The 27,946-nt window shown below is 49.5% G+C and overlaps 1 protein-coding gene across 1 annotated transcript in view; it reads left to right on the forward strand.

The window, feature by feature from the left end:
- Positions 1 to 27,946, forward strand: part of LOC144146282 (uncharacterized) — a 108,075-nt gene that overhangs the window by 62,883 nt on the left and 17,246 nt on the right. Inside the window, exons 3-5 of the mRNA XM_077678243.1 lie at positions 5,597 to 5,769; positions 6,846 to 6,986; positions 7,294 to 7,459. Of these exons, the coding sequence (XP_077534369.1) occupies positions 5,597 to 5,769; positions 6,846 to 6,986; positions 7,294 to 7,459 (480 nt within the window). The remainder of the gene's footprint in view (positions 1 to 5,596; positions 5,770 to 6,845; positions 6,987 to 7,293; positions 7,460 to 27,946) is intronic.

Raw genomic sequence — 27,946 nt, forward strand, 5'->3', positions numbered from 1 at the left:
TATTTGCTTCCTACCTGCCCGTATATTTTGCTTCGTATTGCGCCAGGTTATTGTCATTGTCGCCTTTCTTTTTTTTTTTTTTTTCACGCATGCAGGAGCATATGGACGGGACCGAAAGGCAACACGCAGCCTTCAGGCATCCGCGCTGCTGGCTGTATAGATTGATGATCTCGGGAAAGCGAGCGCTGCTGTTTGATAAATACCGCCGCCGCGTGAAGTCGACCCAGAGACCGGTTCAGTGACCTGGTCGCAGCCCGCTGCTTCGGTAAAAACGCGCGCGCGTATACAGACCACCGGTTCTTTCTTGCGTCCTCTTGCGACTCCGTTGGGGAATTGAAATTCCGGTTGTATTAATCCTTCACCCCCAACCAATTGCGCGGTCTAGTAACTGTAGTCGGCAAAGTGTACGCTGTGGAGGAGAAGCGGTTTGAGTAATTTGTCACTTCTTTTTCTCTCGTTGCTTGATGAATTTAGTTCGCGCCGTTTAGGTGCCAGGTGACGAAAATAAAATACTTTCTAATTATTTAATTAGCTGCGCACATCATACACAGGCGCTTGGCAGCATTTCTCAGCTGTCGAGGTGTGTACCTGATCTTTCATCTACTGACGTGGCGCCGAATGTATCGAAGGGGCAAAATTAATAGTACTGGTCGGCCGGGCAATCAAAGGGTTGGGCTCCAAGAATAAACGCTTAATGAACGGCATGTTGGCACAAATAATTGAATTTCGGAGTGAAAATTGATGGTCGCACGTGGTGATTGCCCGTCCGGTCACGGCCGGAGCGAATTACGTGTATGATTAGAATCATATCTGTTCGAAAAGTGGGGAAAAAGTAAAAACAAAAGTAATCGCATTTATTTGCGTCATTTGTAATTCCATGCAGCAGAGAAGGTTGCACACCTTCCAGCAACTATTATAGCTCGCTTGTCCGTGCACGTGCGTGCGTAAGCTGCAATAAGACAGACCAGGTGCAGCGATTTCAAACGAAATGCCCACTTCTCGGGCAGTAAACGAAATCGCAAGCCTTAGCTTTTCATGCAAACAGTAAAGCTCGATAGTTGTAAGAAAATCGTTTTCTTCGAATTTGCGCTTTACTCGAAGTTTTTCGTGGACACAAATCGTCCGCGATTTTAACGAAATACCGCTTATAACAAAGTCAGTTTTCTGTCGTGAGGACCTCTATACAACGAGGGTTTACTGCGTGTAAAAGGTAAGTTTTTTTAGCAATATCGGCGAAGGCAGACGTTGATGTACAGCGACCCAACCGTACACGGTACATCATTTCAGTATGTTTCAGAAAGCTTGGTGTAGCTGATTTCCCGGCGTGCGCTGCTGTTCAAGCGCGGTGCATATTTGCCAACACTGTCATTTCCCCCATCAATACCTAAAAACCCAATCTCGAGTGAATTCGCGACAGATTTTCAGTATTTCCGTCAGCCTCATTTGAGTGCATCGTCTCTGCAAACAAACGATCATCTGCATTGTCTAGAACGCTAGCGGTATACTGGTGATTCTCGTGTGTGTTATATCAACTTGTATATATAGGAATCCCTAATAGCGCGTGATTTCTTCCTGGGTCCAGACTCGCCCAATGAGTTGTTTGGGATAAACCATGAAATTTCCTTGTAGGCATTGGTAAGCGTTGCATAGATGAGCACAAACCAATTTTGATATGCTTATAGGCCTGCGGTATACAATCAAGCATTTGCGAAGAAAAGAACTTCCGGGAAGCTTGCGCTCAAGCGAAAGACTTGAATGGAGAAGCTGTTGTAGGTAATTTGACGGACACAAAGTTGAGTTTTAGTATCGATGTGGTGTCGTGGTTGACGTCAATGGTATGACATTTTAATGACCTCATGTTGAGCAAGGCCAGAGTGAGCTCATTGTTTTGGTCGACGTTTTCGTACGCCACTCTGCGAGAGCGACTTATCGTCTCTATAGCGGATACTTTGCCCGCCGAGCCTCTCGACGCGCTTCTTCCTCGGCCGTGCAAACTATCCGAGGCCGGGGCGTAGGGAGTCAATGATCACCTACAGAAGCCTCGACATTCAAGTCGAAGATACACGCACACACGAGCGCTAGGTATTTTCTTGGTTTTGTTAACTGTCGGGAGGTCACCGCGAGGCACGTGCTAACGTGCGCGCGCTCGGCAATTTCTAGGTATTTTTAACCGCGGACACGAAAAATTATGATTTGCTAAACAGCTTCCCTTTTAAAAAAACATTTGAACGTCTTTTAATCATATAGGTGTGCAATTTTAAAATTAAGGGCTTAGTGAGTCTTTACGCCCGTAACTTACTCCCGAAATTTCAAGCCCCTATGTGCAACAATTTCGGTTGAGCGTAGGTGAGTCAGCAACTCTGTTGGACAATTCTGTCTTTATCGATATAGACACAGCGCAATCTCGCAGGAAATATGAGGTGCACTCTCTGGAATCTAAGCTTCAAGGATACAATGTTCCTTCATGAACGTACACAAGCGTGACGGGAAAAACAAAACACGAAACAAGGTGCTTTCTGCGCGTGCTTCAGCCGCATGCATACATGCATGCGTACAGTTCCCGATGCCTTATCAAATTTTTTATACCAGTTTAGGCTTTACGACAACCTGCTGTCGTAACTCAGCGACAGCTGCAGCGGTCCTGGTAAGTCGACTGACCTCAATGCCATGCCGTTACCATACAGGACACCTGTTGCGAGAAACGTAGCGATGGCTTCTGAAAGCCCGTTTCGGGGCCCGTGCGAATCGTTTGTAGCAGGCCATTCAGTCACCTCTCGGGACCCTTGAAGATATTGCCGGCGCAAGCCGCAGCATATAACACGAAAACAACAACAAAAAATTGGTTGGCGATTACGATACTCCCTAATGCAATATTTGGGCGCAGCAGCAGTGCACTGAAGCAGCCCTCACTCGTGGGTTCTCTCGACGGCAGCGATGATGAGCCTCTGCGTGGGCGGGTACACCATTCTGCCTCGTGCGGGCACAGCATACTGCCCCCTCCCTCCCCACCGCACACTTTCGGAGAGCGCTGGCTGGCGCCGCCACGGCGAATCACCCTCCCCTCACAATTTCGCAACACTCTCCTCATTTGTTTTCTTTCATCGTTCGCTTTTTCTTTCACCTGTCGGTCTTGCCATCTTTCACAAGGTTACGCCGACAACGCGGCTCAGCCCACAGACGGCCGTCAAAGGGCTGCGCCCTAAAACAAAAATGTCTGGGCACTTGTAAAGCTGGCACCTCCACAGGCACGGGTGTAGTGAGGAAGAGTGTGCCATTCGTCGTAGCTTGTACTCGTATTCAGAGGTGGATTCACCGCTTTGCTTGCCAAACGAGAGATGATAAGCATAGGCTTTCTGCGGGAGAAACATCTGTACGAATTGCAGGGACACCTCATATTGCAGGGAAGCACTAGTGACATTGTCAGTGGTCGGTACTCGCTCATGCGCCTTGAAGTCGGCGACGAACGCCTGGTAGCCTACACACAGCGACGGTCGCACCTCGCGCTACGCCCAGAGAAAAATACCATCTGTAATAAATTATTTTCAGCAGTGTCTGTAAAAAAGTTTTCACACTTCACAACATTGAAAGTTTTTCTTACTTACTAATCACTTTTTGCTAATCGCTACCTTTGTAGGTCTTAAGGGGTTGACAGTATACTTGCGTGTTGAACCTTAATGTTCTACGTGCCAAAGAATAAGGAACGCAACAAAATGCTCCACCAGTACATCACCTACTCCGCCATGCCCAACAGAAAATGCATCATCGCGTGCAATCTAAAAATCCCCCCCCCCCCCCCCCCCATGAGCAATTAGAATGAAGTGTGCTGTGTTTTGAACGAAATTAAATGGTATGGGAGTTCTTTAAAACCACTACCTCAGCCCCAACCCCACACCTAGGTACGAGCAGTAGGCTGACCGGCTTACCAGCTGTGATCCCCCTATCCAACGCTACGAAGGAGCGAGAAGGCATCGCGGACATGGGTTTCCTTACTGCGGGTGACCTTTCACCGGATGGGTGTTCCGACCATCAACACCTAAAGGCCGTTCAATAGAATCTTACTCAATCAATCCAAAGTTATTGAACCCAGGGTGGAAGTTTTGGCGTTGTCATGAATAACTTCGATAAATGAAAAAAATTGCAGTACCTGAAGCATGCAACGCTAAATAATCAGAGTTAATTCTCGTGAACAGCACGGCTTTCACTTTTTAAGCTTTAGGCCATACATAAGGTACATTAGGAATAACGGCCGCCTTGAAGGTCGCATATTTATTTTGTAGGAAAGACTGGCAGGTTTCTCTTTATTTACTATGTTCTTCGGTACTACGTTGCAGTGATGGCAGCGCCGATGAGCCCCGACGGGGCGATGTCCCCCCTCCCCTTGCTATCAGTGGTTATTTGGTCAGTTGCTGTTGTTTGACTGTTGCGTCCTCCTTCGTCGCCAGGGTTGAAAGTGGCGGCCGCCTCCATGCGCCAGTGTTTGGTTGCGAAAGCTTTCGTGATGGCTTTCATCAGCGATGCAGCGGCGGGGTCCGGAGTGACTTCTGAGAAAAGCTTTTCTTTCCTCGGGACCGTCAAGGACGAAGGGGGGTGGATGTCAAAGCCCTAAGTAGTTAGCGCGGTTCTTTGGGGTGGCGGCCTGGTTGAAAGAGAGATTGCACGCGAAAAGTTGACGGGTTGGTTTGCAGCTGCGACCGTGCACGGTCACATGCAATCGCTCACGTGGGGGCTTTTCGGCGCCAATGTCCTACTTTTTGGCTTGCGGGCCTTCATTTTGGGATCGTGCCGCGATACCGTCGTGCGCTGCGGCGCATTTTAACTCGTGACTCAGTTTCTTTTTGTCTTGTGTTGTACTTCAGGTTCTGGACTGTAATAGACTTTTTCTTCAGCGCCTTCCTCTCTGCGTCTCCTCATCGGGTACTTCCCACTCCTACTTCTACGGCTACTGCACACTGCTAGGGCTAGTTGACACCACCCTTCTACAACAAATCTAACTTTAATGACGTATTAACCAGCCTCTGGTTGCTACCGTGACCCTGAAATGTTCCCGTTACGGGCACTCAAGCGCAGCAATATACCGACATTGTGTACCACCAATGCCATATTTCTTCCGATCGATCAGCGCCTCATGTTGCATCGCTTTCAACATCAGCTCAAACATCATCACTTAAATGCAACAAATCTCATTCCGCTTGGCTGCCGCTGACCGAGAACTTAAGTCGACAGCTGGCAACCTATATTGCCTGCGGGGAGCCCTGACATGAATTTTTTGTGCTAATTTTACACAGCTCTTCAGTGCTACGGACTGATCCAGCTGCCTCTGATTGCAACCTTGGACCCGAAATTTTCGCCAGAGCTCCGGCGCTTCAATTAACGTCATCACTAGCAATGCCATAGCTCTACCGGTCAATCAGCGCCTCCCTAAAATTATTTTACATCGCTTCCAACATTAGTCCAAACATCTTCATTTAAAAGCAACAAATATCATTCCACTCAGGTCCGCGGTCAACACTGTTGACATCCCCACCGCCTTTCCCGTGCATGGGCTAAACGCTTCCTCGTGGTCACCAGCGCACGTGCTTGTCCTTGGGTGCTGCAGGTCAGGGCCGCGTGAACCAGCTGGGCGGCGTGTTCATCAACGGCCGGCCTCTGCCCAACCACATCCGGCTCAAGATCGTCGAGATGGCCGCCGCAGGAATACGGCCCTGCGTCATATCCCGCCAGCTGAGGGTCTCCCACGGCTGCGTCTCCAAGATACTCAACCGCTACCAGGTGCGTGCTTTGTGAGGGGTTTAATGACACGGCATTTTTACGCTGTACTGCAAGGTTGTGGTTCCTTATATCAAGAGGAGAGGGGAAGTATGACGGTCGGGATAACTGTGCGTCTTCGGGTGCAGGTGCGGGTGATGTGCATCAGTGCGGCAGGTTCTGCGCAGATTGTGCTTAGTTGGTGAGAAAGTGCACGACTTGGAGATTAATACTTTCTCATTCACAACCCATAATAGGTGCTTAGGTGTTATCTGATATTTCAATCTTACCCGCCGCGGTGGCTCAGTGGCTAAGGCGTTGTGGTGCTGAGCACGAGGACGTGGGCTCGTTTCCTGGCAGCGGCGGCCGCTTTTCTGCTGGAGGCGAAAAGCAAAAACGCCCGTGTGTACGAGATTTCGGCGCACGTTAAAGATCCCCAGGTGGTCAAAATTAATCCGGAGCCCACCACTACGGCGCGCCTCATCGCCTGCGTTGCGTCGGCGCGTTAAATCCCTACAATCAAATCAATCAATCAGTTGCAGCAATGAACGCTTTTCGATTGCAACTTAAAAAAAAAAAGCCACAAAAACAAAGCAGAAATGGAAGGCTTATCTGGTGCGACGAACAAATCACGCAGTGCCGCTCAGTGCTGGTGATAACTATAACTTTCGCAGTGGTTCCAGACGCGAAGGAAAGAGTGAAAGCGCTTATGGAATGTGTTGCAGGGTCCCTTTAAAATTTTCACTATTCAATCAGGTTCGTCTTAACGGAAGTGTACCATATGCGCGTCCTCTATTTTGGGTAGTTTGCTCAAGCAGAAATATTATCTTGGGGCCTGTACTTAAATCGCCTGTACCTCCCGCTGTACACGGCCTTTGTCGATCACTGAATGTTGCAGGGTAAACATTTCCCTCAAAAGTTAAGGCACCCTCGTCGATGCAGGGCTTGTGATCGCACCCTGTAGACTTTCCATTCAGTCTTCTATAGAATGCCACGTCATATGTTACCGCTTATTACGAGGTTGTCTTCCGATGAGCTGAAGATTTCGATCCGACGATCGGCGGAGTGCTACTCGTGACCGCATGGGGCGCGCTTCGCAGGAGACGGGCAGCATCCGTCCGGGCGTGATCGGCGGCAGCAAACCGCGCGTGGCTACGCCGGACGTGGAGCAGAAGATCGAGCAGTACAAGAGGGACAACCCGAGCATCTTCTCCTGGGAGATCAGGGACAGGCTGGTCAAGGTACGCCGCTCTTCCGCGCATGCCCGCTTCTTGTGTAGCGTACTTCAACGCGCTCCTTTCTTGGCTAAAATCACAAAAATGAGATGAGCACGGCATGGCTTTAGAATACGCTTCAAAAATTCAGATGCGTTCGTGTGTTCGTAAAAAGCGGGGTTGATCATAATTGCAGAAATACGCTATCGAAGCCAGCGCAGTTACCCACAAGGCGGCCGACCACCACAACCGTCTCGTGCCTGTTGGTTGCATGACGTGACAACGCGTAGCTTCAGCTTTACAGTTCCGGAATGGCGCCTCGGTTGTTTCGCAGGACGGCGTGTGCGACAAGAGCTCAGCGCCCAGCGTGAGCTCCATCAGCCGTGTGCTGCGGGGAAGCCGAGACACGGGCAGCTCCGACGACTCGCTCCAACGCGGGGGCGGCAGCGACGGAGAGTGCGCCAAGAAGGCCGACCACAGCATCGACGGAATTCTCGGAGGTGAGTACGCTGCCCGGTGCGGTGCGCACGCCAGCGCTCACTACAGTGGCTGCTTTTCCAGGAGCACATCACGCTCGCGACGTTAATTAGTCATGAAACCCGCCGCGGTGGCTCAGTGGCTAAGGCTTTGTGCTGCTGAGCACGAGGACGCGGGTTCGATTCCCGGCCGCGGCGGCGGCTTTTCTGATGGAGGCGAAAAGCAAAAATGCCCGTGTGTTCGAGATTTCGGCGCACGTTAAGGATCTCCAGGTGGTCAAAATTAATCCGGAGCCCTCCACTACGGCACGCCTCATCGCCTGCGTTGCGTCGGCGCGTTAAACCCTAGAACCATAATAATCAGTCATTAAGGGTACCCAAGTAGACCTCCTCACGGCAGCTTTTTGAAGAAAGGAACTGTGACTACTCGAGCAGTCTTGGTCGAGAGAGAGAAAGAGATTATTTTTAATGCATCAGAAGAAGCTCGGCTTACTTAGACAGGTGGTTTGTAAAGATTGAGTGACGATTAATGTGAAGACAAAAGCAAAGAAAATACACATACGCGGACGCTTGTGCGAGCACACAAGTACACTATAGTCAAGGGGCCTTTAAAAGTCCCAAAAGAGCTTTCATACCCTGCACCATACTGTCATCGATGTTCCAAAGTCTTTTATGCTACTATTTCCTACCCGCAGCAATTTCCTCTCTGTCGCTCGCGCCAGCGAGCTTCTCTGTGAGGTGGGACAGATTATCCATACTTATGTCAAATCTCTCTCTCTCTCTCTCTCTCTCTCTCTCTCTCTCTCTCTCTCTCTCTCTCTCTCTCTCTCTCTCTCTCTCTCTCTCTCTCTCTCTCTCTCTCTCTCTCTCTCTCTCTCTCTCTCTCTCTCTCTCTCTCTCTCTCTCTCTCTCTCTCTGTTCTCGGCCCCAGTTAAGGCATTCCTGCTGTCATCGTTCATCCTGCCTGAAAAAAAAAGTAAGGACTGCAGTGCATAACAACAAGTTCGTGTTTGCTTCCTAATGTGGGCTTTGAGATATGAACAGAAAAGTGAAAGGACTTGCGCGCAAGTACGTCAAATTTCTCTGATAGCATGCATCATAGCGTCAGAGCAGTTGTGTGCTTTGATATATGAACAGAAAAGTGAAAGGACTTGCGCGCAAGTACGTCACATTTCTCTGATAGCATGCATTACAGCGTCAGAGCAGTACAAAAGCATTCAAGTTGCAAACTTTACTCGTGGTCGATATTGAAGGGCGCCGTGAGGCGTAAGCCGCCGCTCCGGGGGGAATGGGCGCTGGTCCCCAAAGCTGCCCCCCTGGAGAACGTTTAGACCCGCGGTGTGAGCGTGTGCATGCGTGCACTTTTCCGAGAACCACAATATACGAACTCTACATATATTATTGCGTGTAAATGGTGACGTCGCAACTAGTATTGAGGCCGCTGCACAGCATAGTAAACCCTTGCTAATTCGAACTTTTACGTCTCGAAATATCGGTTGAGTCGAAGATTTTTCTTTCCGTGCATTTACCTCACAAACGTGCGATGCATTTTCCCCCTCTGTGTCAAGACATTTTTTTTTTCAGGGGACCACGCGTATCTAGAAATGTTAACCGAGAGGACGAAAGGCGGAGTCCGCAACAGCCAGCTCATAATTATATAAGGTCTCTGTGCGAGCGCTTAGTTACCACAACGCGCCGAACGTGGTTGTGAGCGCCAAGTTTGAAATTACCGCCGCCGTGGCGGTTCCTCATCCAATGTGTTAAGCACAAGTTGCAGTGATAACATGTTCGCAGTTCTTTCTTCCCCTAAATAAAAAGTCGTTTTTCCTGGGAAATAATTTGCCTTTATTAATAAAACTTCACTAGGCAGTAGATCTTTTGTTATCAGCACAAGCTCTTTTCAGTGACCTGGCCCCAAATTTTCGGTATTTCGCTTAACTCTAATCTCCGCTTATCTCAAAATTTTTAGTGGAGTTTACTGCTTCCAGTTAACGAGGTATATGGCGTGGACCCATAAGAAGCATGCTGTACGGACTTTTTAGAATCAGGACAAAGCTTAGAAAAGAAAGAAAGAAGGACGCCAATGTTATAATGACAGAAGACCGTAAAAGCTAATTCTGCCGTTTCTGTACTCCACAAGTAGTTTAGTTGCGTTCTTCTCTTCCTCAGGAAGAGAAGAACGCAACTAAACTGTGTATTGCGCGTAAGTATGTTGTATAGTGCGCGTGAATATGTGACAACTTCTATTTATTACACAGTTGCAAATGTTGTGCTATTATTTCCCTACTGGCATCGTAGCATCGTACCTAGGGTTCTATTTATTTCTCAAAGGCTGAAGCAGTTGCGGAGCGATACGAGTGGCACCAATCTATCAGGCCGTATCATTTTACTTTTTAAAGAGAGAGTTGATTCGGCTAAGGTAGCGATAAGGTTAAAGATTTGTCACGTGTCCTAACATATCTTTTCGTGCGGTACATTCATAAAAAACTCGGGGCCTAAAGCCGAGAAGACAATTGTCAATATCCCCCGCGTCAAACCTGTCCGCACCTCTCAAATCTGGCTTGTCGGAGGATTCGCGCTTCAAATTGTGGCATGTAAGCGTAACTAGCTCACATTTGTACAATCAAGCGGTATAGGGAACAGGTTCGGTGTTCAGATATTTAACCTCCTCGCGAGCGAAGTTTCTTGGATAATTTCCGCCCCCACCTCCTAGAATAGACCGATTTCTGGCGACTCGTATAAAAGACACACGAGTTATGTTGCCAAACAATGCAAACTCTTTAGACATTCTTTTTAACTGGAGCATACCTTTTATTGTGAGCTCGTGCGGATGATTTAGCCCTGTGAACGACGAAAGAGACGGTATACTCATTCGTATTTGCTTTGTAAAACTCATTCATATTTCCTTCAAGCGCCCGCGAAATCAAACGCGGGTAATCCGAGAATTCAAATTTAACTAGGGCGTTTATTCCGCACTTCACCAATCGGCAAATTATCATCGACTAGCAATGAGGGTAAATAAAGAACAGCCTCTCTTTCTCTCCTTTCCTTTCGGAGGAACGAAGAATTCGAAAGCATTTATCGCGTTGCTAACGCCAAGCATAACGACCCACAAAGAGAGGCGGGCAGCCCAATTTTCCCATCGTCTTCACCATACTCGGAGGAACCCCTGCGGCGTGCAATCGGCGCAAGACCAGCGTCGCGCGAGAGACCAACGCTCGATTCAACTCGCGCTCCCCCGTATCGACGGCGCACGAGGCCAGATCAAGCGGAAAGAAAGAGTCCTTCGTCACCGCGTAAAGTCGGCGCGATGCGCGCCGAACGACTCCGCGGAAATCGCCCCGAGTACACCGGAACTCCGAAGCGAAGAAATCCCGTTGGGCATAGTCGCTCGCACGGCGCCGTGTCCGAATCACGCCTGAAGCGTCTCCAAAGGGATTTGTAATTTTAGCCGCATCTCCCGCGGATTCCTGGCGTCGGCAGAGGGGCGCAGATCAGTTCGCAAGCAGGCAGAAAGATCCAAACCTGCTCCCGGAGCCTATGTGAAAAAAAGAAAAAGAAACGAAAGAAATAAAGTGGGAAAGAAAGAAATAAAAAGCCCGGTCCGTGTACGCCATACACGATGGTGCTACATGGGAACGATGCTTAGCAGGACTAGACAATATGCTCAAAGCAAAGGGGGTATAAAAGATCGTCTGCTACGGTTTCCCCACCTTTTATTTCTTTTATTTAGTTTGTCGGCTTGGGTGTGGAACATTGGGAGAGCGCGGGCGTATAGAAATATTCTTCTCAGAGATGGCCGTAAATAGGAGATTGGACGCGCATAAACGGAGCGGCAAAAAGGCAGGACGCTACTCGGAGAACAGAAAGCCGCGTGGCGAAGCCGAACCAGTGTGACCTAACAAAACGCGTACGTTGTGAAGAAAAAAAAAACAGAAAAAAAGAGAGCGGTGCTTCCATACAGGAAGCGTTTGAATGTCTCATATCAGACACAACCAACGCGCAGGGCACGGCGAACAGATGCTACGCCCCGTGTGGATGGCAGAGGCGCAGTTTCGTATAAAGAGCGAAAATGAAGCGAGGAAAAGAAGGAAACGTTAACGATGGACGCGGCGGGTAAAAATAAAAGCGAAAAGTCCATTCGTGTGTAGTCGCGACAGCATGAAGTCAAGCCAGTCAGGCCGGAGAGGAGGAGAGAAAGAAGGTGTGGGATGAGGAAGAGAGAGAGAGAGACGAACGCGACGTGTAGAAGAGACCAGGCGGGCACATCTGCGAAATTCGGCACACACCATCTCCGCTGAATTCGGCCAGGGGCCCGGCGCCCAATCGGCTATGTCGAATTGCCTTCCCTGTAGCCGTGAATAAGGCGAACCGTTCGTTGGCTCGGGGAGAAAAAGGGGGGAATGGTGCGAGTCCCGCGTGGGGAAAAGCGAGGGCGAAAGGAGACGGACCTGTGAGAAAGAGCGTGAGAGAAAGGAGAGCTGTGGCGACCAGGGAGGGCTGTTCCGCCTGATTATGAGCGACGGGGCGCTGTACACCAGCGAACGTGCACGGAGGCGTCCAGGGACGCTTATATAAAAGCGGGAGCCCCCCAAAATAAACGCTATAATAACGCACGGGGGGTCTATGTTTGGAGCGACGAACGCGCCGGCGATCGTCTGCTACACAGCCGGCGGCAGTAGCAGACGATCTTTTGCCGCCGCCGCCGCCGCCACACCTCCGTGATCTGTCCGCGCGAGCCATTTTTGTCAGCGACACGTTCAGGAATCGGCCCCACGCCGCTCCTTGTCGACTTGTAGAAAGAGAGAAAGAGTATACGGGAACGAACACGGCCGTGCCTTGCGCCGTTGACGAGCGCGGCACGGTCATTGAGCATGAAGCTTGTGGGGTATGGGCAAGCGATCTACAATGCCGGTTATCCACGCCGAGGCTTTGTTTCCTTTGCCTCGCTTTGCGAGGGGCCCGCAAGCCACTCGCGTGTGACAGGGAGAGGGAAGTATAACTGGATCCAGCCACGTTGAGGCGATTTTGTACGGGAGCTGATTGAGCTGCTTGAGGATATTCGGGACGTCTGGTTGCCGCGTTTCCTTTTTTTACTTTTGTTGGAAAGTTATTGCCAGCTGGTGTTTCTGGTTTAGATCGACTTTATTCTGTATTACTCAACGCCCAGCTCTTAAAAATTAGGATTGATTCCTCAGCGCACATCTCGTCGTGAAAGGCCGCGCCGACATTTTGCAGCCCTCCGCGATAGCAATGTACCGAAGCCGAGTTCGTTCACACGCAACGCAGTTTTTGAGGGCCGCATCCCGAAACATACCGCTCGTTCGGATGGCTTGTCATTGACCGGCGCTTTGTACAGATGATTGATTCTGACTTTATGTTCGCGCAACGTCATTGCCCCACCCTTCCCTGAAGAAAAAAGGGTGGTTTCTAATACTGATTCTGTCTTGCTTATATATGAACAGCTTCGTGAACTCGGCTCCTGGATCACACGCGCGCCCAACGCGCCGCGTCCTTCAGAGGTTCCGCGACACTGTTTGCAGCCGCGTCAAGAACCCTTTAGGGGGCAACAATCTTCGACAGGGCATCCCGAATCGTAAACCGTAACGGCGACAGCGATCTTCGCGCATAACCAACGAGCCGAGAGAGAAAAAAAAGGAGCGTGGATCGCAGACGGCAGCGCCCCCATCGCCGCTCTTCTGCGGCGACCATATTTACGGTGCGAAGCAGATAGGATTCACGCAGAGCGCGACATATATATTCTCGCCCGCGTGCCGGTAATGGGCCGTAACTCAGGCGCATCGGCTTCAAAGGGATTCGCCGAGGAGTGCGCAGAAAGAAAGCCTCCAGGTGAACCCAACGCACCAGCTCGTAAATAGCGCGCGCGCTTTGCCGCACTGCGCATGCTGCGCGATATGGGATTATGGAGACTGTATACGGCACGTCACTGAGCGGCGTTTTCCAAAAGAGACCGACTGTGCACGCGCGCGTGCATGCTGCGGGGAGCGTGTGGATATATATGAAAGAATTCGGAGTCGTACACTGTTGCCGCGGCCCGTTTGCGGAACTGGCGGTAAGGTCGTAATGCATGCATCTGTGTACGCTTGTTGCGAGAGGATGGAAGATGATGGCGACTACGGTGCTGCTGTTATGCTAAACCATTCTGTTTCTTTGCAGCGTTCGGACTGCGGCCATAGAGGTGGCTGGGGAGCTGTAATGTCGAAAATTTGATAAACCAGTTGTCGGCTCACGACTTGTACTGACGCGGTTTTCTCATTACCCCACTACGAAAAATTCACGCGGCTGCCGAAGTCGTAAAGGGGGACCTTATGGAGGAGGCCAATGTTTACGCGTAGGACCCCTATCTACACACTCACGCGGAGTGCAGATAGTGACTGGAATTGAAGCGGTGGGGAGAGGGCTTATTCAAAGTCAACGTAATAATAACAATGTAGTTTACATTTATTGTACAGGGTGTTGCAACGATAACTGGAACACTTTAAAAATTTTTCCTGAGCGATCCGCCGCTCTGTTCACGCTCAAACTTCACACAAAGGTCGCATTTTGTGGTCTATTTTGTTTGACACCGGGAAAAACAACGGTAGTTACCTGTTTATTCTGAAAATAAATAAAAACGATTTTCGCCTATGGGAAAATGGCGGTGATTTGGACGTGCGAGCCCGAAAACCGGGTTTTCTGATCGTCTGTTAGCTCATTTCTAGGTGCATTTTCTGATCGTCTGCTGCACCATTTGGCTCCGTACGTGAATCCCAAACGTGCGTTTCACTCTGCAGGTGGTTCCGTCGTTCCAACATCAACTTGCGCTGGCTCGCACGTTCAAATCAGCGGCCATTTTCCCATAGGCGAAAATCGTTTTCATTTATTTTCAGAATAAACAGGTAAGTACCGTTGTTGTTCCCGGTGTCAAACAAAATAGACCACAAAATGTGACCTTTGTGTGAAGTTTGAGCGCGAACAGAGCGGCGGATCGCTCAGGAAAAATTTTTAAAGCGTTCCAGTTATCGTTGCAACACCCTGTATATCAAAAATGTGGCGGGGAAATACAGGGCAAAGAACATACACACGATACAGGTGTACGCTTTCAACTAGAAATGTCGTTAAAGGGAAACGGAAAAGGGTAGAACATGAAGTTACAGAGAGTGGGCATCAATTTTTTCTTTGTTCTAAGGCGCATAAAACGAAAAGAAAGGAGGGACTCCAAGTAATCCACGTCTTGCACGTTAAAATTCTACATTTCATTAGAAAAACGTCACACAAACTCACCTTCCACAGTACTAAAACGTTGTTTCGCGGTGCAGCAAAACATAGAACAGGTTCAACATACGCAGATGGAAAACTTTCTGGCGATATGGCAAACTGCGGCGAGGGGTCTTCGCTTGGACCACGCATCCTCGTATATACGTTTCGTGGGCACAAGGGCCCAATCAGTTTCTGGTGTACCTCGATCGCCCCGTGTTAGACTTCATACTGACAAGCCAACCCTTCAATGCTCATATGATTCCTTTTCTTTCTTATCATACACATTTGTCCATTCCCCGTCTTTGCGCCTTGCGCTACTGTCTTTACCTGTACGTTTCCTTTTTAAAAAAGAAAATATTTGCGTTAATTATTGCGACTAATATTTTCGGTTTCATAACGTTTTCAGCTCACGCTATTTTTTATCACTAGAGTTCCAAGGTATTACAAGAAATCCAGTCTCTAATACACAACGTGGTCTGTTTACTAGTTGGTCTTTATTTTTTCGACTAAAAGCACCCGTTCCAGAACCAGATCACCTGTTATTGTAGCAAGCACTTACTACTAAGGCTAAATGCTGATACAAAATTTTAACCTGAATAATCGGCAGGTGTTAATCGATTAATTGATCGATTGTTCAGTAGTGTCTGTTTTTAAGAAGAAAAAAAGCAGCCAGAGACAATGTTCCGTGTTTCCTGGGTGTTTTGACTGCCATGCGTGCGACCAACACGGTGAAGTTCAAATCATTTCAGACATTCGTGGTGAGTTCATGCTACACCGCAGACATGGAATTCTGTTTCCATTTTCAGGCAGCATCCCGTTTAACGATTGTTCACAAACATACTTAAACACCAGACTATAGACTGAACGCCTCCAGTGTCTATCAGTGTCAGTGATTCAGCGCTGTGAATATGTGTCTACTGCAATTTCTTTTAAGTGCGAATTTATAAGCGACCCCAAACCATCCACCGCCGCCGGCGGCGGCGGCGGCGTCCGCAGTGCTCCTCTATATTTAAAAAAGGAACAGCATCCGGCGCCAGGTTTCGATCCGAGGACTTTGCGGGCCGCAGCCCGACGCTCTACCGAATAAGCCACGGACGCAACGTTGATATCGGTGTCAGTAACGCGCCTTATATCTTTAACGCATTCAAACTACGTCGTCAGCGGCGTGCGTTGGCGACTCAGCGGCGTTATAGCGGCTTGATAACTGCGTGGTGTACACGTGATACTACAAACCCGATGGAAAAGATGGAAGAGAAGGCGGCGAGGCGGTGGGCTGCGGGGGCCGAGCGCAAGCGCCGCAAGCGGGCCGACAACCGTGCATTCGCACTTTCACATTCTCCCCCTCGGGGAAATGCGGGGGAATTTTTTCATTCTTTCTTTTCTCTTTTTTGCCTCTTTTCCCTTTCCCACGTGCAGGATAGCAAACTAGGCTCTAGCCAGGTTAACTTTCCTGCCTTCCTTCTACAGCCTTCCCTTATTCCTTACAGATGAGTTAAACCGATCGTCGCATGGCCCTGGTGCTGCCGGGCGCTTATCACTGCGTTCAGCATTCTCACTACTTCTCGAATGAGGTACCTTAGAGCTCGCTGTCATTGCAAGAAGACCAGTTGATCGTGGGTTAGTCTATCTAAGTTTGTTTACCCAAAGCAGAATCATGAGTATTCCTCGCGCCAAGTACAGCTCACTAAAGAAACCCGGTCCTCGTCTTGCACCTCACGCCGTGAAAGAGCTGGCATGAAAACTCCCTGTGAGGCCGATCCTGACGGTTTTCTATAAACAAACTGCATTTCAGTCCAGCCAATTTTTTTTTTACACGAAACCTAGCACCAAATATTTTTGCAGGGTGGTGTAATTTGTCAGCTCTACCCCCCCCCCCCCCCTCATCTCATTTTCCTCCCCGCACTCGCACACGCATACACACTACTCCAACCAACGCGTTGCGGAAAGCGACGGCAAGAGTGCACATGCATGTAGCGACGGCCTTGCAGTATGTTAGTACATCCCTATTTCGAAATACAAAGGACCGTGTTGAGCACGAAGCAGACGCTATCCTTTTCAGGGCTCAAAAACACCACTCGACTAAGCAAAAAAAAAACAATAATAATGCGGCAACGTGTGTTACTTTGCTTCAGGCTTCGTCGCATTATTTTCTGGAGCTCCATGCAGGAATGCGTAAAAGCGCAGGTACATTACCGCGAATGGCGCGATGCTCTTTATGTATTGCCGGAGAAGAAAAACGGGTAATCTCACGTTACGATGCATGCTGCATCATCCGTCCCCCACATACTGTGCCGGTTCGGTCGACGACCATTCACGCCCGACATTTCATCCCGCATGCATCAGAATCGAAATATGTGGTGTTAAGCGGCTGTATGCCACTCGGAAACGGCGCGACGCCGTTCCGACCGCAAGGCAAACAATTGTTCCTTCGTATACCTGCGCGGCTACCCCGTATGCAGACTCGGTGCGTGCATTCAAGGTGGATGAAACATATCCTCGACACCCTCCTTCGAGCACACACACGCTCACGCACCTGGAAGCCATCCCCGCGGATTGCGCGAGTTTTACGGTCGACTCGGAGGCTCCGCCGTGATCGAGCTGGCCGCCGACACATGCACGACCTCTTTTTCCGCTTTTTGTGATCGCGGTTTGTGGTGCAGCGCAAAGATGACCGCTGTCGCCGCCCGTGTAATCCGCAGTTGTTTGCGTGAAGCGAAGTCGTTCGAGAGGATCAGCAGAGGCAAAGGAACAACGAGGCGCGCGGCATACCGTGTATACGTCCTTTTTCCGCAGTAACATGCTTGCAGGGTATACAAAGGCTGCGGTTATATTGGATGTTTTGTGTAGGTGTGGGCATGTTGAATGTGTATGCAGAATCTTTCATTCCTTTTTTTAAATCAGGGTAACGTAACCGGGGCACTTATCGAGGATTTTCCTCCCGCATCTGGTTTCTCACCTGCCCTCGGATTATAAATATGTAGCGTTCATGCTTGTAAAAGTGCGCAGCAGTAGGACGAGCGGTACCATAAGCGCTCCCAGTCTACGCAGCGAACGACTCCAGCGCACCCACACGCCCTTCTAATTCTCGTTTTTATGCGGCTTCTAATTATCGGTTTCTAATTTTCTAGAACGGCTTCTATTTTCGTAGGTCTATCAGTGTCTTTAAGGGATATGAAGTATGGCCCGTGCGTTATAGTTATGTCTAGAATGTACCTCGATGACTTGGAAGCTACGAAATCAGGATGTTACTCGTAATAACAAAAAGATGGCTTTGGGCCAGCTAGATTCAGCGTCCGATCGATGTTTGCTATAACGTACATTCGCATTTCTCTGCGAAAAAGAAACCTATTCAGAGAGATGCATAAATAACATTTTATTTAAATACACACTATACATGTCCCAACAGACTAGAAGTCCTGCGGAATTTGAACCTCAAATGCGAGAAAAAAATGCGCCACTTTGCCTCATCTTTTTCTTGGGGGGACACAAACAACCCCGAAAGCGCCCTATAACCTCTCACACAACCGTGCAATGTTTCGCTGCATCGGTCCGAGGCTCGGCGAAAGGGCCAATAAAATCGGCTGTCACGCTCAACAGCCGTGCCGGCACGCCCAGCGAGCCAATAACTGCTCCCGAAGAAAGGTCACCTCAATGCAACACAGGTCAGACGGTGTCGTCTTCCCTCTGTGTCCGTCCTAAGTGCGTAACCGTGAACGAAAACAGTTTAGCTTTTACGGCTCCCCCCCAAATCCGCCGTGCGTCGCAAAACGAAGCGATATCCACCTTACTCGAACTCCCACTGGGGTGGGCGCCCAAATGCCACGGCCGAAAAATAGCACCCAGTCACTTTTACGACTACGACTCCAAAGACAGCGACGACCGGCACCCAGCTTCCCCACCGCACGTGGGAGAAGTGATTTTTACGAGGCGAGAACGCCAGGACCCACACACACACGCGCGCGCTCATCGTATTGTCGGTTGTGCTGGAAGCAACGGCATTCACGCTAACTTACGATTGCAGCCGTACACATAACGCACACTTAACGACGCACAACCAGTTGCAACCCCCCTTTAATAGCTCGTATAATCTTTTCGTCACGGTTAAAAAAACACGCAAGCTGTTCAGGGCAGACATCGCTCCCCTGAAACCTGAGCTGGCGGTGTCTTCCCCGCAAGGCTTCACGAAGTCCCGTACGAGGAAGGCCGCTCGAGCGCCACGTGCATGGAGTCATTAGAAGGAGTCACCCCCCTTCCCCCACCAAGCCGTCCACGGCGGGCAGTTTTCGCGCCTTTGAGAAAGTGCGAAAAACGCCCTCGGTTAACTCACAAAGGAGGTGCGAACGGTGGAGAGAGAGAGAGAAAGGGGGGGGGGGTGGTAAGGAATAAGAAACCAGAATCGTTTCTCGAACTGTTGCGACGAGGAGGGGGCGAACAAAAAGAAACATGATCAACGCGGCGGGCCCGTAACAGCCGTCGCGCTGGCTGCATCAATAAGCACGCATACCCGGAGAGAAACAGAGAGGGGAGAAGATGGAGGCGCGAAGACGAGGAGTCAAACGGTTTAAGAACGCCGGCCTGTCTCCTTCTCGCCGCCGACGGGCCCGCAACAAAACGGTCTTCCTTCAGCGGGCACTCGTGGCGACCCATTGTCACGGGGCTCGCCTCTGATGTTTGCCGCCGGCGCTCTCAAAGCGGTCAGCCGGCCCGCGTTGCGTACAATGTCGCCTTCGGCGGCCTAGGGGCGGTGCTGGCCTCTTTGGGAGGTCCCTCTCCGGTGTCCGGGTGGCCCGAGGCTCCTGTTTGCAGCGGCGCCCTTTGAAGTGGCGGCCGCGACAATGCCCGACACATGGAACACACACGTTCGCGCCAGGCACGCTAAAAATCCGATCGCCCGAGCTTTCTCTCGGCGCATGCCGCCGCGACCGATGCCGAATCGGCCGTGCACTACAAACATGCGCATGCTTGCCAAGCCTTGCTTCGGCTGTTATTCCTTCCTACCTGTGCTGCGTCGAATCCTTACCCTCGCAATCGGCGTGGAAGCCCGTGGGTTCGGGCACCGGTAGGCGACCGAACAGGCGTGATTAATTAGCTTCACGTTATAGTTTTCGTTCCTACCGTGGATGTGTGCGTTTGGTGCTGCTGCTGGCGCAGAAATATTCAGCGAAGAGGAAGATAGGAGAAAAAAGCAAGGTTTTCATTTCACTAAGATAAATGCGAGTGGTAGCGCTCGGGCGGGGAAAGGGGGGGGGAGGGTGAATTGGGGAGGCACCGCTTGGTTATCTTATTTATTTTTTAATTAGTTTAGCCATTCCTTCGAATTCAACGAACGCACTGTGAGCTTGACGTCGTTTACGCTACTGGTCAGCTCGACGAGCGCGACGCTGAACATCGATATCGGTCGAAGTGTTTCTCCCGTCCATACTTAAAACTGTTGCGAGACGATATAGGCGATAGAGGCGATACGATGCACAAACGCGAGGAGATAAGGCTACGTAAGCCGGCACCCGGCTTCATACACGCTAACCTCGTCTCCACACCGCCGTCATCTGTGCATCCTGTGCAGCCACCGCTCTCTCCATGGTCTACACAGGAGCTGTTGTGCATAGAATGTATGACACCTCTGGCAATGCTTAGCAACGCTCTTCCTCGTTCGCGCGGCATTCTTTCGCTGGGTTACTTCGATTGGCAGGCCTCACACTCCAACAGAATGACAGACGCTATTTTGCGAGGCGGGGCATCTAGCGCTATCGCGATAAAATAACTCCGATAGAAATGGCGCGATCACTGGTATTGGGGATGTTGTGCGGCGCTAAATCCCATCAACAGTTTACTCATACCCCGCGACCTATCAGAGAAGCTGAGTCGCAGACTATTTTCTTAAGGCTATAGTGTTGCCAGACAACAGCGTAGCAAATGTGTAAGCGCTCCTGCAGTGATGCCCCTGCAGAATGTGCGCGACGGGTTACTGGGACTTGTTTCTGGTGTTGTCCCTTCGTTGACAAGCTGATGCTGCGACGCAGCAGGTATTTTAATATACTTCCAGGCCTCAGAGAAGTTGATAAGCTGAGTCGCTCATAGTATAATTAAGTCAAGAGTTCGACGAAAGTTCGTCTGGTCAGGTATCATGATGAGGACGAAATGCGGTCACTGACCAAGTCAAGGTGAAAAACACAGAGACGTTTCGGAACCCGTACGGGTTCCTTGATCCCACTAAGCAGGCAAGAGCCGTAAGTCGCTTCTTATTCTAAAATGTGACGTAATGAACGGGTGTAGCTTGCCGGCAGATTGCCATCTTGCCGGCAGATTGACAGATGGCAATCTGCCGGCAAGCTACACCCGTTCATTACGTCACATTTTAGAATAAGAAACGACTTACGGCTCTTGCCTGCTTAGTGTGATCAAGGAACCCGTACGGGTTCCGAAACGTCTCTGTTTTTCACCTTGACTTGGTCAGTGACCGCATTTCGTCCTCATAGTATAATTAAATTGAAGATTTCGCTGTAACAAATAAAAAGGAATAGCTGGGATATAGCTCATCAACTGTATTAGTAATTGAAACGCTTGTTGTATATAGTTAAAGTGGAAACATTAAATACCGTGCACGCCGACCGATAAAGACACACAAAAGGCGCGTTAAATACTGTCAAAACGGTTACTTAAAAATTGCGAAAGAGGAATGGTTATAGATAAGACAACACACGCATCGATCATGAAGGAGTACAACAGTATGCCTTTATCTCATAAACCATGAATCGGTATATACATTTAGATCGTTCGTATACGCGTTTAATTAGCGCACAAAACCCGCCGTGGTGGCTCAGTGGCTAAGGCGTTGCGCTGCTGAGCACGAGGTCGTGGGTTCGATTCCCGGCCGCGGCGGCCGCTTTTCTGGTGGAGGCGAAAAGCAAAAACGCCCGTGTGTTCGAGATTTCGGCGCACGTTAAAGATCCCCAGGTGGTCAAAATTAATCCGGGGCCCTCCACTACGGCGCGCCATATCGCCTGCGTTGCGTCGGCGCGTTAAAACCTACGATGAATCAATTAGTGCACAAAAAATCGTCGCATGCGTTAGTTCTTCGTTTGCGATTGGGGTCTTTGAAGGTTTGACGTGTGATTGGACGCACTTTTCTCGGATCGGACGAAGATTTCGTGCGTCTCTCAACTTCCTCTGGGAAGGGATGGCAAAGCCGCTCGTGGTAGCCAGTTTTCGCTGAGAAGGGCTCGTTATATGCGCCAGTTCCCTACACAGTATATGGCGTTGGTGGGTTGTGTTTACGAATCGCAAACCACCGAGTCACATCGTCACAAAACCAACTCAAAGATAATGCTTTGGCGCTGCTTCTTTGTACTGCGCTAACGACGCCAACCATCATGCAATGCGTCAGACAAACAACCGTTCATTACGACTGTTCCACAGGAGGTGATCATTGGGTTTCGCCAAAAAGGGACAATTAATCTGATTAGCCTATCCCCTGTCTAAGCTTTCGGGCGACATTCCCTGGTTTCCATCTCAAAGCCCACTAAAAGGGGACGGCTTCACCGCACTGCACGCCGTTGGCGTTGCTAACCGTCGTGCTATCCTTCAAACAAGGAGCGTTTATTACGAGTTATGAGTATTAGCGACGTCGCTACCGCGTCCCAGTAATCAGCGCATGAACTCTCTTATTAAGCGAAAGCGGGCATGGCCCAGGAGGGAAAAAAATAACCTTACAGCGAATCTAGATTCCTTTTCCCCATTTCAACCATCTACCGAGGCTACGCCGAACACCACCAGCAAAGTCCCAAGTGTTGTTCCTATAAATGCTAAGGCGTTTAACGAGAATTGATAATTTTACATATTTTGCGCTTCATTCGTGGTACTCATTGCGAGACAAACATTGGGATATGCTTCAAGTCTGAGCAGTGAACAGCATCTTCATAGTGTACGGTTTTACTGGGAGATGACCCTCACTGGTGTTATTGCCTAAAAGGTTCTGCTGCCAGCATAAGATTGCGGATACGGATCGTGTTGGCAAGCACGAGGCCGCCTGTACAGACAAATACCAGCGCTGTTATCAGTGCCGCTATTTTTTAAAAAATGCGTTAAACCCCGAACACTGGTTTTCTTTAACCCAACCGGACTTGACGCGAGTAAATAAGGCAGCATCTTCAACTCACGCACCTAAAGACGCCTTCTCACGCAACGGGCCCGTATCCAACGGTATGACTTACTAGCAACGGACAGCACCTATTTAATGTGAGAACAGCTTGACAGCCGCTCCTCTGCACCAAACCATTCCGTCCGTTCTCGCAAGAACTGAAGGCACCCGCCTTGTGGTAGCGGCGGATGACACACCGCGAGACGGTCACGGGGGGGCCCCGCAGCGTTCACCCGGTGACTCTGCAAGTGTTCGGCGGCAGGGCACAAAGGCAGGGCCTTGGCGAAAGGGCCATAGAAAAGCCCTTCGTAATGGGCCCGCTAATCACCGTGTTCCGTTTCTCTTTTCTTCGCCGCGTTCCGCTCGTTTTTCTGCGCGCAGTGAGGTCCGTCCACCACCTTTCCTCGGCGTAGCCGCAAGGTGCCGTTGTTTGGTCTAAGTTGGGGGGGGGAGGTGGGAAGGTCTTGAAAAATAGCCACACAGCTGAAAACGGACGAGCCCGCGCGGTTGGCTTTGCCTTCCTTTGCTCGCAAAAAGCCGCGCACGCGCACACCGTGGAACTTCACATCGTGCGTGATTCTTTCGTGTTCATGGTTAAAAGGTGGCGTTTAGGCAGCGATTTTTCCCGGCCAATTTGCTCGTGCGCTTGCTGGTCTCGCCCGAAGTCAATAAAGCAGTTTGGGCGGCGTAACCTTCGCGTTTGCGTTTCCCTAACTAAGCGCACTAATGTGTTGCTTGGGAACCCTCCACTGCATTAGGCAGGTCTAGTCAAACATTTAACGACGCCCGGAAAAGGCGTTTAGGCATGTCTTGACGCGCGTGGTGTTTTAACTCACTTGTTTTTTTAACTCAATGGTGTTTTAACTCACAAGGTGGGCTCTTGTGAACGATGTTTAAGCACCAGAAACTGTTACATCGTACTTCCGATTGGCGCTCTGTGCTTTGGGGTGGAAACGACGGAGTAAGGTAACTGGTGTGAGGCACAGGTACGCGCGAGGTTCTTTCGTACAGCTTATCGGTAATAAAGTGCTGCGGACGGCTTTTTGCTGACGCGGCTGGGCATCTTATGAGCCTAGAGGGAAACGCATCCAAAAAGAAGAGACTGGAACGTCACAGTTACCTGCTTGCTTAATTAAGGTTTTACTCCATTTTGGGCACACAGTTGGTCTCTCTCTCTCTCTCTCTCTCTCTCTCTCTCTCTCTCTCTCTCGAAAGAACAGAAAATTTTCCACCATGTTTTACGCCGTCACAATACTTTTCAGCGAGATTTCGTTTTAGTGTGAAACGTTTTGGCTTATGTAACTGGAAAAAAATTGTACGAGTGTTACAGTCTTGAGACAGATGCTAATAAACATATTTTTTTATGAGAAAATGGCATCGCGAGAAAAAATTTGAGAACTATCATGCAGTGTGATACCACAGCGGGTGGTGATAAGAGGGACGGGAGTCAGCTGTTCGCTGCTGAAAAATGGTTTGGTGGTATGTACTGCGTTATTAGACGGTGTGGCGATATTGCCACTAAAATGAGTTTCACGTGTTCAACAGTTATTTCGGCTATATCATTGAAATATCATTAATGATATTTAATCTATGACATTTCAATAAATGGTATTATAAGCGTGCAGTGACTAGCTGGGTTTGTGAGTGTGCGTGTGTGTGTGTGTGTGTGTGTGTGTGTGTGTGTGTGTGTGTGTGTGTGTGTGTGTGTGTGTGTGTGTGTGTGTGTGTGTGTGTGGTGTGTGTGGTGTGTGTGTGTGTGTGTGTGTGTGTGTGTGTGTGTGTGTGTGTGTGTGTGTGTGTGTGTGTGTGTGTGTGTGTTTGTGTGCGTGTTTATGTGTGCGGGAGAAAGGCCTAGAATGCGCACAGGCTCTTCTTTCTTCTCCCTGGAAGCGCAGTTAAAGTATTAAAGTGCGTTTTCTCACATGGTCATTACGCGGGCTCTTCATTTTCACTAAAAATATGCTACAAAATATTTACTCGGCATGTCGACGTGAATTAGGCACATTTTTAAGCCCGACAAGGTCAAACTAATATAAACAACGTAATCTGCACTTTGAGTGAACACCGGAAAATTTAGCAACAAGAAAATGTCCATAACATCCGCACACGTACGCCGTGCACCCGACGCGTGGCTATTTTTTTGAAGCAAAGTTTCTGCAGACATTTCAGTTAGTACTCGTACAGTTGATGTCTTGTAGTTACGTTCCGCACTGTTTACATGTGTTTTGTTTTTGTTTATGTTTTTCAGTAAATTCGGCGAACGTGGCATGCAATAAAACCTGGTTATGTCAAACTGGAATATTTCGAATGATTGATTCGCTTATATCAGACAGTCTGAACACCCCCCCCCCCCCCCTTGTGAAAATATTCTGTATACATACACTATAAGAAGTCCCCGTAGGGTGTCTTCAAAACAAATCTCCAGAATGACCAATCGAGGTGGCATAGTGTGCAAATTCAGAGAAATGTAAAAGTTTCATAGCATTTTGAAGGGCGTGAAAAAAAAAACAGGTTCTTTCATGTTATTGAGAAAAATATGAAAAATTAAAAAGACAATTCCGCACAGATCTATTAAAAATTCGATATACTTCTTAAGGCGGAAGCCTTAGACGTCTTATCAAACGTGAAATGGGGCTGTAGTTGCTGGCGACTCCACGAATAAAACCAAACAGCGGCCGCTGTAAAAAAAAATCAGTAAATAAAATATATACAAATCTTATTTGGGTTCGAATGGTATTTGAACCTGGGTCGCCAAAAGCCGCAGCCAAGTGCGGTAACTACAGCATTAACTCTGTACGGTGCCGGGTTGGAACAAGAATTCTCCGGATGCGTGCCGCACCCGCCGCGGTGGCTCAGTGGCTAAGGCGTTGCGCTGCTGAGCACGAGGTCGCGGGTTCGATTCCCGGCCGGGGCGGCCGCTTTTCTGATGGAGGCGAAAAGCAAAAACGCCCGTGTGTACGAGATTTCGGCGCACGATAAAGATCCCCAGGTGGTCAAAATTAATCCGGAGCTTTCCACTACGGCGCGCCTCATCGCCTGCGTTGCGTCGGCGCGTTAAACCCCACAATCAATCAATCAATCAATCATGCGTGCCGCATGACAGGTGAACGTGATGGCACTGCAAACACGACGCAGGAGAGAAGAAGTCTTCGATAATCGCCGGCCTTCGCCTCAATACTTGAAGGAATGGAATGGGAATGGAATTAAGCACCTTTTGCCCGGAATGGAATGGTTAGGCCCAAATTTTAAAACCTTCCTTACCTTACCCCATTTCCTCACCTTACTGAAGGAGCCCTTCATGCTCCCTTACAGTGAGGCGACCTTGCAGCTCCGATTCTAAGGCCCGAATTTTAAAACCTTCCTTACCTTACCCCATTTCCTCACCTTACTGAAGGAGCCCTTCATGCTCCCTTCCAGTGAGGCGACCTTGCAGCTCCGATCCTCATTTTTAAAGCCTCCCTCAACCTCCCTTACCAAAGGGCGCCCTTACTCCCGTCAAGGAAGCCATTCGTGCACATGGGTGCGAGGGTAAGCGCAATTTGTTCTTAAAATGCGCCTTTATTAGCCGTGATAGGCAGGCAGTTTGTCGTGTTTTAGATTTATATGGGCATATATATTTATTGTTTGCTTATTGCGCAGTTCTTGTAACAAGTTGTACCGGTCGGTTACTACAGTTGGTGGTAAGTCAAATCTAGTCTGGCAACAGTCTCACGTTGATATCTGTCAACATCGCATTTAGCGTCAAAACGTGCGAGCCAACGTTTTGTGCGAGCGTAGCGCCAGTATAGGCACCGGTCACTGCTCAGAGGGCGCGACGAATAAAGTACACCCAGCGCCGCCCCGCGGAAGCTTGAGCTAACTCCGGGTCGGTGAGAGCCAGACGGCCGGCGCGCGTTCATAGATTCGGCACCTCTGGGTTGTTTGTTTGTGCGATTCTGCGATTGTTTTTGAAAGGTGTCTCGTGCTTGAAAACTGTTCTGGCAAATAGTTTCCCCATGTCTCAAGTGCTTCTGTGCGATTTCCGGACAATTACGGGGCTGAGCTACTACTGTCGGCCTCGCGTGCGCGAGAAGTTAGAGATTGTACGTTCCCGCGCGCGTGTGCGCCATGAAAGAAATTGATGGAACAGACATCGTTGCGAAGTCCCATTCTCAGCAAGTGTCAGCCGTCTCCGAAGCATCGGATAATTATCGCGCCAAGAATGCTTGCGCCGAGAGGCGAAAACGAAAGCAGACACCGGCGGCCTGCCGAGGGGACCGGGCTCGGATCACGAAGCACTCGAAACCACCACCGCCGCAGCGACCGCGGCCGGATGTTTACACCACCGAGCGTGTATGGTACGAGCTTTGGACTCTCGCGTGGTGCGTGTGTGTGCTGTTCGCCCAAGGGAGTCGTCCCACGCCCGAACAGCGCGTCAGACGTCTTCTTTGAGTGCTCCTCCGTCTATATATGTAATCCCAGTTTTTTCAGTTAAATAAACATCTTTTTAAATTCTCAAACCCCAGTGTTTTCCCACTCAATATGAGCCACGATCAAGCTGACACAAGGGAAGGTTATTTACAGCGCCAATTCAGGTCTGTAGCCAGCGTATACCACGGCGCTCCACGACAGAAGCGTGTCTGTGTTATTGTTTCCTCTGTTCGCCCAACCACACTTCAGTTACTTTTTCGGTTGCCCTTCTTCAGCTCGGTTGGTGTTGTCACTGATTAAAAAGGGATTCCAAACGTTATTAGCTTATGGCAAAGTAAGCGCAGTTCACACAGTTGGAAATCTGCTGTGGAGCTGCGGTTGTCTTTACGAAGATTTCGTTTAGTTTCCGCTTGTATATTGTGTGTCATGTTAGAGTCGTATAAACGGCTAATTGTGATACAGTTTGTTCAGGCCGTTCAGAATTCTCCAAAAAAAGTATTTCCTCCTCCTCCCCATCCTCTGCTTAAACAATAGCAACCTCAACTTTCAGAGTACGCAAAACGCATTAAAGAAGTCAGCGCGAGAGAATGCAACCTTGCCTTTGATAGCTTTCCACGCTCTCTCGCTTGGAATGCGTGGTCGAACTCTGTACACTTTGGGAAACAAAGTAGGGCAGTAAGTGGGATGCGTACTGACCGTCTTGA

The sequence above is a fragment of the Haemaphysalis longicornis genome, unplaced genomic scaffold (assembly GCF_048455015.1).
Source record: "Haemaphysalis longicornis isolate Haplotype H1 unplaced genomic scaffold, Haemaphysalis longicornis Haplotype H1 scaffold_7, whole genome shotgun sequence".
NCBI lineage: Eukaryota > Metazoa > Arthropoda > Arachnida > Ixodida > Ixodidae > Haemaphysalis > Haemaphysalis longicornis.